At 42.0% G+C, this 12,782-nt stretch overlaps 1 protein-coding gene across 2 annotated transcripts; it reads left to right on the forward strand.

Annotated features, from left to right (window-relative positions):
- Positions 1 to 2,833: 2,833 nt before the first annotated feature.
- LOC125244558 (proteoglycan 4-like) lies at positions 2,834 to 10,961 on the forward strand. Of its 2 annotated transcripts, none has more exons than XM_048154641.1 (8): positions 2,834 to 3,639; positions 4,360 to 4,418; positions 4,859 to 5,008; positions 6,895 to 7,066; positions 7,163 to 7,774; positions 8,482 to 8,549; positions 8,748 to 8,791; positions 9,967 to 10,961. In XM_048154641.1, exons 1-8 carry the CDS (start codon positions 3,603 to 3,605, stop codon positions 10,031 to 10,033), a joined length of 1,209 nt encoding a protein of 402 aa, XP_048010598.1. In that variant the 5' UTR covers positions 2,834 to 3,602; the 3' UTR covers positions 10,034 to 10,961. The 2 variants fall into 2 exon arrangements, with proteins under 2 accessions (XP_048010598.1, XP_048010606.1); XM_048154649.1 differs by lacking the exon at positions 9,967 to 10,961 and adding an exon at positions 9,687 to 9,957.
- Positions 10,962 to 12,782: the final 1,821 nt, after the last annotated feature.

Below are 12,782 nucleotides of genomic sequence, written 5' to 3' on the forward strand. Positions count from 1 at the left end.
AGTCTTTCTTAAAACACTATACATCAAACCAAGGTAGGCAGCTTTTGTAATCAATTAAATTTCTTTTAATTGGTTACTTTTCTTTTATAATAAACAAAAATGTAAAGGCAAATAAATCATCATTAAAGTATAAAATACAGTAATCACTCTTGAGTCAAAGGTGTAGTCAGCTCTGGGCTTCCCATCTTCAGCTTGGGGTTTCTTGTCCTCAGCTCTGGGCTTCTAGGCGTCGGGGGTACTGATGTATCAGTATCCGAAGAGGCAATCAACTCATCAGTCTTTTATACCTGAGTTGTTTATCACAGACGTTGGGTTATCTTCTTGATTGACGTACGTTGTAACTTTCCCAAAGTTTCCAGACTCTTCTCAAGGCCTCGCAGGTGCAAGCTGTCTGGCTTTTGTGTCCTTGAACTCCAGTAAACTCAGCCAAGATGGCTGATGTCCTTATAAGGTTCTAGGAGTAGAACCACAGTTCTCCGTGTCCTTGAGCAAACACACACATAGAACCACACACACTTCTGTGTGCTGCAGTCCAGTTCTGCTCCTCCTCCTCGTAAACAGCCACACACACATATCTAACTGTACATCTCTGGCCATACAATATAATACATTTCTTAGAAACAAACAAATATAAATAACAGTAATATTGTAAGTGTCACGGAGACGAACCCCGTGATCCCCTCCGCTGGCCAGCAGAGGGCTCCATCTCCAGAATACTGACATTCATGCATCCACTCACTCACTTACACTGACACGCACTACATTTCCCATCAGCCCCATACCTTGGACTCTGATCATCCGCCAGCTGCAGCTGGTTAGGACTACCATTTAAGCTGCTAGTTCACACAGACTGACGCGAAGTCTTGATCATTGCTCCGGCTGTCATTACTAAGCGTTATTTCCCAGTTTGCCTTCCTGTTGCCATTCTTGTCTGTTTACCGTTTACTGTTTCTCCGCTGCCTGCCTATTGACCCCCGCCTGTTTACCTGGACTGTGATACTTGCCTGTTGCCCTGACTTCCTGCCTGTCCCTGACCACGGTATTGTCTGTTCTCCGTTGCTCTTGTTTGCTGTTTCTGACCATCGCCTGTACGACCCTGTATACTGCAATAAAGCTTGCAAATGGATCCTATGTCGCGTGATGACTCACAACAGAAGACTTCGCCAAGAGACGATCCAGCAGCTTTTGATCATCTGTTTGCCAACATGGCTGCTCAGGCTAGTCAGATCGCGGCTAACCAGCACCAATTGAACCGGTTGACGACGGTAACGGAGGAATTGGTAAAGGCAATTCAGAGCATCCACAGCGCCGCCGCCGCGACGCCACCTCCCGCAGCGGTCGCCATTACCCACGCGGCAGAGACGCCGTCTCAAGTTAATCCCCGCCTAGCGTTCCCTGAGAAGTTTGATGGTGATGCGTCCAAATGTAAAGGCTTTCTACTCCAGTGCTCCCTCTTTGTCGAACAGCAACCTGCACTTTATACCACAGAGACTGGTAAGATCGCCTTTGTTTGCTCACTTTTAACGGGAAGGGCTTTAGATTGGATTACGGCTGTGTGGCGCGCTGACGGGACTGCGTTCACCACATTCCATGATTTCCTCGAACGTTTCCGCCAAGTCTTTGATCACCCCAGAGAGGGGAAGGGAGCAGGCGATCGCTTGTTGGAACTATCACAAGGGAGGTCTACGGCAGCCGAATACGCTATGAACTTTCGGACTCTGGCGGCACAGACTAACTGGATAGATGATACACTCAAGGTCTTGTTTCGGAAGGGTCTATCGCATGAACTGCAGTCTGAACTCGCTTGCCGTGATGAGGGCAGGGACCTCAATAGTTTGATCGATTTGGCTATTAGTATTGACAATCTGCAGCGCGCACGCCGCGTCAGCTCACGACGCCCTACCCCAGCTGTATTCCCATGCCACGACGAAACACCTGAACCCATGCAAGTCAATACATACCATCTGTCTGCCGAGGAGAGAAATCGCCGCCTCACCAATCGTCTGTGTCTGTACTGTGGATTGCCTGGACACCAACGGATCTCATGCCCCTCACGTCCATCATCGGCCGCCGCTAAATCGGTGAGTGCCACATTAAGCTCTGTCAGTTCCATATTCTGTGTCACTGTTCCAATCATATTATGGATTAATGGTGTTCGTGTGGTTACCGCTGCCTTGTTGGACTCAGGGGCAGCTGGAAACTTTATTTCAGAGGAGTTTGCCAGGTCTAATAACGTGTCGCTAATACCATGTTCCACTTCCCTCTCTGTAGCCACGATAGATGGGCGCCCCTTGGGGTCTGGTCTGATCACCCACTTAACTCAGAAACTCCCGATGTCAACCGGCCTTCTCCACAACGAACATATTCAGTTCTACGTGCTCCCCTGTTTCTAATACTCCAGTCATCCTCGGATTACCCTGGCTCCGGCTCCATGACCCACAGATCTCGTGGAGAGAGGGACAGATAACCAGATGGAGCACTCAATGTCAAGAAACATGTCTATCCACAATCACCCCCCCCCTGCCAGTTCATGCTGTCCGGGTTAACCCGGAGGTTCTGGTCGTTCCTAACCTGCCTAGAGAATACCACGACCTCGCCTTGGCTTTCAGTAAAGAACGAGCCAACACACTGCCACCACACCGTAGACATGACTGTGCCATTGAACTTCTCCCAGGTCATTCGCCTCCCAGGGGTCGCATCTTCCCACTGTCACAACCAGAGTCCGAGGCCATGGCCAAGTATATCAAGGAGGAACTAGAGAAGGGATTCATTTGGCCGTCTACTTCACCCGCATCCGCGGGCTTCTTCTTCGTGCGGAAAAAGGATGGGGTCTACGGCCGTGCATCGACTATAGGGGTCTCAACGAAATCACCGTGAAATTCCGGTACCCACTCCCTCTGGTGCCATCCGCACTTGAACAGCTAAGAACGGCACAATACTTCACCAAACTGGATTTACGCTGCGCCTACAATCTAATTCGTATCCGGGAGGGAGACGAGTGGAAGACGGCGTTCTCAACCACCAATGGGCACTATGAATACCGGGTTATGCCGTTCGGCCTGGTCAATAGTCCTTCAATCTTCCAGGCCTTCGTTAACGACATATTCAGAGATATGCTGGACAGGTCAGTAATTGTGTACATTGACAACACAGTCTCACCCCCTACTCGTCAAATGTCTGACGCATGGTCAGTAGACCCTGGCGTCACTTTTTAACGCACTGGGTATACCTTTGGCGTTATTTTTCGACGTGCAGGGTAGTCCGATAGACTTCTATAGAACTCAACAGCGTTGAAATTTGACGTCTTGGGTCAGCACACCGCAACCCGTTGTCTGCCTTATGGGTCGACACTACAATAAATAAAAATAAAAAAGGAATAGGCTACAAAAAATGATTTAGTAAGCATTTTAAGTAAGCATTTTAAGAGTTTTCTTGTCATAGGTAGGACACTGCTTTAATTATAGCATGCTGGATAACGTTTTTATCGGAGGTTTGTTGATTTTAATAAATATATATAATATGCTACGATTGAGTTCAATTAATCTTTTTTTGTTGTTGTTGTTTTATTAAATCCTCTAAATTAATAACGCTGACGTCAACGTATGGGCGATCCCAAGGTCCATTGCGATTTTACACTCGGTAAGTAGAAGGGTTAACGTTAATTAATAGAGATGGATTACACATCAAAAACTGTTGAATCAGGACAAGAAGTTGTGTTTAGAAACTTTAGATTTGTAAGGTGGCCATTTCTGATGACTGATGATATTTCTGATGATATTTCTGATAAAAATATAGCTTTCTGCACCACATGTGCGGGCTAGCAAAGTTAGCTAATTGAATTCAAGTTCATTTTTGTCGCATATAATCATGTAAGGTACAATTATTGGGGAATGTAAGATTTTCAGTATTACATTAGCCCACAACTATTATCCAACATTATAAATGTTCAGAATGAAGAACGGTGTTGCCAGATTGGTTTGTTTTACAGCCCAATTGTTAAAAATCCACGCAAAATTATATAATGCACAACCAAAATAAATCCATAATTAACAATACAAATTAATTCATAACTACTACATTGTGGCATCACAATTTTTCAATATGAAATAAAACAATTCATATGTATAATGTAATAAGTAGTGCTGTCATAAATTATTGACTGATTCATATATATATATATATATATATATATATATATATATATATATATAGTAGCTTCCAAAATAGGTAAATTAGAAAATATATAACAATGACATGTATGAAAAATGATCGATTATGCCAATAAGTTGTGTTTTGTTTGTTGACGCTGTCTAAAGTGCACTGTAGAAAATGTGTGTGTGTGTGTGTGTGTGTGTGTAGATTTCAAAATGTCTCAAAGGAAGTTCAAGCCTTGCCCTTCCTGCCAAGCACCTAACCAGGTGAGGGAAAGTGGAATAGAGCATTATGTCCAATATTCAAATATGTGGTTTTAATGTTCTACATTTCTCATTATTGGGTCAATTGGACACTAAAGTATGCTCCTACTAAATGACCCTGTATGATATCTGTACTGTGTTACAAAACCGTGATAATGTAAGGCATCTGGTTGATATCAATTTTGATTGCTTGTTTTGCACCAAACGCCAGAGGCAACATTGATTAGAGTAGCCTGGGTGTCTCCTACATCTGCCACTTTCACTGTATGATTATAATAATAATAATCCTGTGTCAGTCTAGAGACGCATATTCTGAATTGCATTGTGCTTCATGTGTTCCTCTCTTTCCTGTATACAGCCAAATTAAACTGTATCTTGATTTGTAATTCTTATCTGTGACTGTGGATCTGATGTCTCACTTTGGTATACTTTTACCAACACAGGTGAGCCGCAAAACCTGCAGCTCTTGTTTCTCACCCATCTCCCAAAAAATCAAAGTAGCTGCCAAAAAAATGACCCTGGACAGGAAGTGGGGGGAAAGGGTCCTAAAAAATAGAAATGCGGGAAGAGTGGTGGACTCTGCCCATATTGCAGTAAGTAGAAATGCTCATATTTCATCAAGCAATATGATTTGTTTCACTTTCATTAATATTGTGTGATAGGGCAAGGGCCTCATTTTACAAAAATAAGTTTAATCTGTCAGTGAATGAATTTGAGGTAGTCATAGATGGCATTGGTGTAACATATTATTTTAATTAATTTGTAATTTGCTTGACATGCATGGAATAGAATGCGCACATGAACGCCATCGGTCTTTATTCAAGAACCGCCAAAATATCTTTATTCAAGAACCGCTATGAAGCCAAAACAATCTCTGTTACCTAAATTATCCGTTTATCACTGTAAAGCCGCTTTGAAGCAATCTACATTGTTAAAAGCGCTATATAAATGAAGATGACTTGACTTGACTTTCTTTTTGACCAGGCGCTCATGTACATTTGTTTACATATACAACTGGCTACATTGTAAATATAACCTTGCTTTAGTACCACACAGGTACTGCAGTATGCGTGTTACTGAAGTCTCTGTCTCTGCTAAAGGCAGATCACAGAATTCAGACCCATAGTCACTATTAAAGACAGTCTTGCATGATTATGTAAGTAGATAACATGCTCCTACTTGCATCTTACACTTATAGTGCCTTGCGCTGCATTATTTTTAGAGAAAGTGCATGACGACGTGGCAAAATAACTCAGGACATGCGTGAAAGCCATGCTGTGTGCAACATATATGTTGTTAAAAGCAAGGCCATATTCCAGGTGTCCTGTTTCAAAGCCACAACTTAAAAAAGCATTTGAATTACTACAGGGGAGATAGTAATGTCGCGTTAAAAGTGGAAAGGATTCAACCATACCTACTGGAGTAAGACCGAGACCAGGTTCTGTAGAGCGGCTGGCTATTTTATGTCCGTTGGTGGCATTCCCAAATTAGTGTTTCTGTTTGTCCCCCAAGCTACATTTGCCGTGGGCAGAGACAGGTAGACCGACCGGGGGGGGGGGGGGGAGTGTTTGGACCAGGTGGATAGGTGGCCATAAAGAGGGAGTCCAGTCAAAATGTATTTTTGTTATCATATTTTGTTTTGTGTGTGTCCAATCAATATAATTATTTTTGAAGGGTGTCAGGACTTTTAGTGTTCCCTTTAGAAACCCAGATTGCTAAATACTAGACCACCAGCATCCAGCACAACATTACATGAATATTGTTTGTATAAAGCAGGGGTTCTCAAACTGTTTGTGCCAAGGACCCTTTGTGTGGTAGAACAATTTCCAAGGACCCCCTCATAATCAAAACAATTAAGCTTTTGCTTGCTACCATTTGTATACTTTGATGCCATTTCTATTCTCTGAAGTTGTGTCCGGGTTCACTATTCCGTGTTTTCTAGCTGGTGTGTACTAACTTGGTCTTTAGTCAACTTTGGATTTTGAATCACTTAATGATGTGGACTGACTCAAACATTTATCCACGTTCATCAGCTATCTTAATGGCAAATAAGCCAAGCTAAGCAGCAGGAAGAACAGTTCATCATGACCTGAGTGAAGTGATTCAAGTGATTCACAACAGATTGACTTGATTAGTCATAATCACAAAAAAGTTAAATGTTAATGTTTTAATTTATTAGTGCATTTATAATCAAGATTTTATATGTAGATTCTAGATCATTACATTGTCATTGATAAGCATTTCTTAACGATAAAGCACAACTTTCTCATTCAAAGCAAATCCACTTTGAGAACCACTGGTATAGAGTACATAGAGTTCACACTTACATCGATTAAACAGAGTAAAGATTATGCGTATTTGGCGTGCTGTCTGGGGGAGGGCTCCGAGCTTGGGATATTTAATGCAATTTTTTTCAATAGGATGGAAGATAATGCAGTGGGAATAACTAATGTTTGCTGTCTGCGTTTATTTATTACAGGTAAAAAAACTAAGTGCATTGGGCTATGTCCCAATTCTATTTTTCGGCAAGAAGGATAAGGCCTCTGGAAAGTGGGTGGCCGATGTGGTGACTCATCTGCCACCCACTGAGGATAACCTAAAAATTGTGGCCACCATGAGAAAGGCCTACAATTTTGTATTGATCAAAGAAGGTAGGATTTGTGTAATTTAAGTCATGACAGTTTTAAACTGGGTTTTTTTTATGATGGTGAAATATTGAAAATTAACATACACATACAATATTGTAGGGAACTCCACGACGACATTGCCCGAGCCCCAACCTCAGGCCCAGACCGAGCCCCAGCCTCAGGCCCAGACCGAGCCCCAGCCTCAGGCCCAGACCGAGCCCCAGCCTCAGGCCCAGACCGAGCCCCAGCCTCAGGCCCAGACCGAGCCCCAGCCTCAGGCCCAGACCGAGCCCCAGCCTCAGGCCCAGACCGAGCCCCAGCCTCAGGCCCAGACCGAGCCCCAGCCTCAGGCCCAGACCGAGCCCCAGCCTCAGGCCCAGACCGAGCCCCAGCCTCAGGCCCAGACCGAGCCCCAGCCTCAGGCCCAGACCGAGCCCCAGCCTCAGGCCCAGACCGAGCCCCAGCCTCAGGCCCAGACCGAGCCCCAGCCTCAGGCCCAGACCGAGCCCCAGCCTCAGGCCCAGACCGAGCCCCAGCCTCAGGCCCAGACCGAGCCCCAGCCTCAGGCCCAGACCGAGCCACAGCATCAGGCCCAGCCAGAGCCACAGCATCAGTTCTTGGCCCTGGCTGAGTCCCAGCCTCAGGCCCAGGAAAAAGAGACATTTTATCTTTTAGATTTATACCCCGTCTCTCTCCCTGTGAAAGAACAACCCCCCCCCAAAAAAAGAAAGTGTAAGTGAACTGTGGTCTTAGCACACTATGTATGAATTTCCCCTTTTTGTAATCATTATTCATGAAATTTAAATTTCAGGTGAATTTAAATACAGTCAATTAGTTAATAGTGAGTAATTTTCAGTGGCCAGTCTGATACACAAAGGAGTTTGTCCTCGCATACATACCTTTCAGTACTGAACACACACTCTAGGAGTAAAGCAATGAGCAATACACACTTGAGGAGAGATGAATACACGCGCACACACACACACATCAATAGGCAGCCCAGGTAGCTCCACCCCCACTCCCCCCCCACCCCTTCATTCCAGGAATGATAACTATAACCATAACGATAAAAGCATCCAGACTGACCAACAATAAGCAAAGTCTCGCCTTGTGTTAATAAATGTAATGGCTAAAATGTGATGGGTTCTTATTGGCTGTTAGCTTTTTATCATTCTCAAAATCGCTTTAAAAGTGATCCCCAACAATATTGTTCTCCATGAAGTTATCGTTATAGTTTATCATATTAACGAGAACAATATTTTTTTTATAGTTATCATTCTTGGTGTGAATGGCCCTTAATATATGTATTCTTTAGTTATTTAGCTGTATTTTCTGATGTTTTCAAAGTTTGAGGACAATGTTAATGTTCATTTCAAGTTTTTTGACATTTATGGTTAATTAATATATATTTATTTATTTATTTATTTTTGTCATTTAAGGTTGCCGGAAATGTAGTAGGCAAAAAGTTTTCAAATATGACTCCATAACAGGAAGAAGGATAAATGAGGTAAGAAATATATTTTTCATTAGGCTCTGATCATCTCTCCATTGTCTGTGGCTCATCTGGCATTTCACATATCACAAAATACTGACCATTTAAGCAAGTGGTAATTTGAGTCCATTTAAGTTCAACTGAAGGCCAAGTGGCCTTGCCCCCAAAATGATGATATTCAAAACCTGATTATATGTTTGTGTCTTTCTGTAGGGGCAAGCAGAAGTAAGGGTGAAATGGTTACCTTGCTCTGCATGGTAAGTACTGCTTTATATTGGTTTATATTGCCTTCATAAATGTCCTTTCTGTTTCCACTTTTAACCATCTCATAGGTGGTGGATAAAGGTTGGAACGTAAGGTTGGAATGTATATTGTAGCACACACAAATTTAAATGTACAGGTGGGTCTCAAAGTTTTGCAACCAACAAGCAGCGGTGAGAGAATTGTGATGTCCACTAGGTTTTAAGTCCAGAGTCAATGCAGCCTTCTACCTGGAGATTTTAGAGCATGGTTCCATCTGCTGACAAGCTTTATGTACATGCTGATTTCCTTTACCAGCAGGACTCTGCCCCTGCCACAGTGCCAAAACTGCTAGTAACTGGTTTGCTTAGCATGGTATTGCTGTGCTTAACTCATCACACCTGAACCCCATAGAGAGGACAATGATAGACACCAAACCTAACATTACAGACAACCTCAAGGTCACTATCAAAGCAACCTGGGATTCCATAACACCTCAGCAATGCCATACACTGATGGCCTCCATACCACACCACACTGATGCAGTAATTTGTGCAAAAGTAGCCAGACCAAGTATAGAGTGTATGCATTAACAATTTTTGATAAGTCAGATTTGTAAATTTATTTTCAAAAGGTCGACATTTCTGTATTCCTCTTTATTCTAATATTTTGAGTTGATGATTTATGGTTTTCATGAGCTGTAAGCTGTAATCATCAAGATTAAAACAACAAAAATTGCTTGAAATATTGCACAATATTGTAATTTTGGAGACCCATCTGTATATTAATTACACTGTTGGTTACACTGTTGGTATAGGTTGGATTAAATGCAGTGTCAAATATTGCCTACAGGATTTAGCCACTTGCTCTTTTCAGTACCATGCATAATTGCCCCTGTGTGATTATATTTAGGAAGTAGACATTCACCAATATATTGGCAGAACATCAGTATCGGCCAAGATCATCCTTGTTGACTGATATCGGCTATTGGCTAGTTAACTTTCTATGACTTTATCGATGAGAGTGGCTGATGTTTATCTGTTACATTGCATCAAGCACTATATATGTATAGGTTTGTATAAAAACAATGAAATACAAGACCGTACAATTTTTTTGAAAATATTTATGCTGTGAAACTATATATATAATTTTTTTTTTTTTTTTTTTTTTTTTTTTTTTTTTACTGATACAGTGGAAAAATCTGGGAGGAGACATGGGAGCCGGCCTGCCAGTTCCCACCAGGTGCCAACCATGTGTGACGTCACCCATTGGTCTGTAGTTCAATATGAGTTGAATACCTGCTATGAGTTGTCGAGTTACCCGTTACGGGCACAGCCATCCTGGTTGCGGATGTGACTATTTTAGATGAGAAGGAGGAGCCACGTTACGTTACACACTTTCAATGGTTTCCACCCTAACATGCTGTCATGCTGTTTTTTTTCTTTATTATTGATTTTTGTAAAAAAAAGCTGTGTTCAAATAAATCAAAGTATACCTATATTTCTGTTTGTCTTTCCATTCACCTTGTGGGTTAGCCAATCAGCTGAAATCTTCTTCAACGCGTCAAATGATATATTGCAATATGATGCACAAAAGTATGTAGGAAGGTGGGACATGTTTTCATTTATATTAATTGACACCATTAAGAGACAGTTGATTCCACCAGCTAAACCATATATATTATGGGGAAGCACAGGCGAAGCACTGCTACTTGGGCGCAGAGATATTTGTGGATTTCATCTGTTGCGTGATATCTCTGCGCCCAAGTAGCAGTGCTTCGCCTGTGCTTCCTCATTATATAGTCCCAAGTCAATATCTGCCTAGGAAATCGCCTAGTCTTATTCTGCATCGCTATTTGTATTCATTGTGAATACGCAGGCCAGTAATTAAGTAATTAGGTGTTTTTTTTTTTGGATCACTTTTACTCGGGACATGCTAGCTGGCAACATAGGATTCCATTCATTATGCTAAGCTAAGCTAGCGCCGACCCTGCCAAACTAAAACAATGCATGCACTGAGACAAAAATGTATTTGCCCACATATCTAAATGTATGAAAAAGTTGAATAAGCCCTATTTCTAAAAACGGTGGAATGTTCCTTTAAGGGTCATGGGTTTGATTGTCCATTTCCAACTATCCTTTCACCCTCTGCCTTCTCTGCTATCCCTGGACTGTCCCTGTATTAAAAGCAATGGAATTGCCACAAAAGAAGTCAGTGGTAGTGGAATTGCAATGTTGGATTTCTGGATTTCTATTATGTTTGTATTTTTCTCTTACTCTCTTTGAAGATTGTAATATGCAAAGGCTTGAGGATCTTCTTCGGGATTCAGAGAGCATTGATGGGCAGGATTTTGCTCAGCAGGTGTCAAAGACAGAAAGAGGTCCAACAATGTTGGCAACAGGCGAGGCCACAAAACATTGACAACTTGCTGTCAGCTGAGAACATCTTCCAGATGACATGTAATCACTGTCACGTGAGAGAAGCCATCATTCGTTGTGGGGAATGTTTGCCCTCAGAGTGGTTTTGTGCAGAGTGTGATCAGTTGGTACATAAACACCACACTCTGCACAGTAGGCAAACCAGCATGTATGGCTTTTATAAATACATTCCTCCAACCGAGTTTGTGAAACTCCATGATGGCAAGTACATTGTCTGTGAACAAGGTTGGTGTCTCTTTTTCAATTGATTTGCATTTTTTCAGACAACATTAGTAAATCATGCATTATGTTTTCCAAGTACTTACTCACAATCCAAACATTCTTTAATTTCATCCTGATTGTCTTTTGCTCTTGCAGAGTGTTTGCTGCCAACAGCCTTTCCTCAAATGATATGCTCCTGTGACACTCGTGAGGTTGCCATCTCTGTTGGTAGAGAGTGTGTTTGAAACATTTTTCTTTCTTCTTATCTTTAATCTAGGAAATGCAGCATCCAGTCCGGTTGATGCTCATGGTTTGCAGATCTCCATCGAAGCACTCTTTGTGAGTATTTGTCTGAAGAAGCACTACCTTTACAGACAGAATGGTATGTATTAGTAAATGTAAGTAATGCAAATGCAAATTGAAGATATATTGGTTCTGTTCATTAAATGCCATGGCAGCTCTTTTGTAATAGCATTGTTTTTGCTCTTATTACAGACCGCAACAAAAGGTGTCAGAAGATTAGTCAGAAGATTGCCCAAGAAAAGAAACGCTTGCTAGAAGAGATCCAGAGATACAACCAACAACCTGATGGTGATCTTGTGGACACAATCTCAGTTGTGCAGAAACTCTCCAACAAAGCTGCAGAGAGCATGATCTGGCCTTGGCAGGAACAGAACACAGGTGTTGTATGAAGATTTAACTTTTAGTATTTATTTAAAATGTATCATCATCAAATTTGCTAATTAATGTATAATGTTTTCATTCCTTCAGATGGTGTCGACATTATCACCAAGAAGAAGCTCTTTGACCAATGCTTGTCTCACGACTGACAGAAGAAAAACAGATCCTTGTGAAGGAGATGATGCAGCACTGTCAGTACCTTAAGGACTCAGCAGAAAAGGTTCAGTCACTGATGGCCACCATTTCAGTGTGCACACAAACAGCAAGTAAGTCAAACTATCTTGCTTTATGCATTTTAACATTCATAGGTCAAACTATTTTCAAGTGAAAAGCAATCATGCCAGTATTGGCTCAAAAACTAAGAATAAATAGCCTTCAAAGATTATTTTAATTTGATAATTTGATTTTGTATTGAAGATTCGTCTTAACATAAATAAGCTCTCTCTGATTTAATGTTTAGTGTGACGGTAATTCCATTATTCTTCATGTGTGGACTTATAGGCTATACGAATGGATTCACAGAGGAGGGGTCCAAGGGCCTCATCAGTCTACTTAAGAGAAGACTGCAAGACCTCAGACTCAGACAGCAGACTGTAGCATGCACATACCGAGGCCAACTCCTAGGCTGGTGGAAGAGGAGGAAGGGGAAATGGATGAAGAATTGGATTGGCTATGTGACATCAGCTAT

Source organism: Megalobrama amblycephala, linkage group LG1 (genome assembly GCF_018812025.1).
Source record: "Megalobrama amblycephala isolate DHTTF-2021 linkage group LG1, ASM1881202v1, whole genome shotgun sequence".
Taxonomy (NCBI): Eukaryota; Metazoa; Chordata; class Actinopteri; order Cypriniformes; family Xenocyprididae; genus Megalobrama; species Megalobrama amblycephala.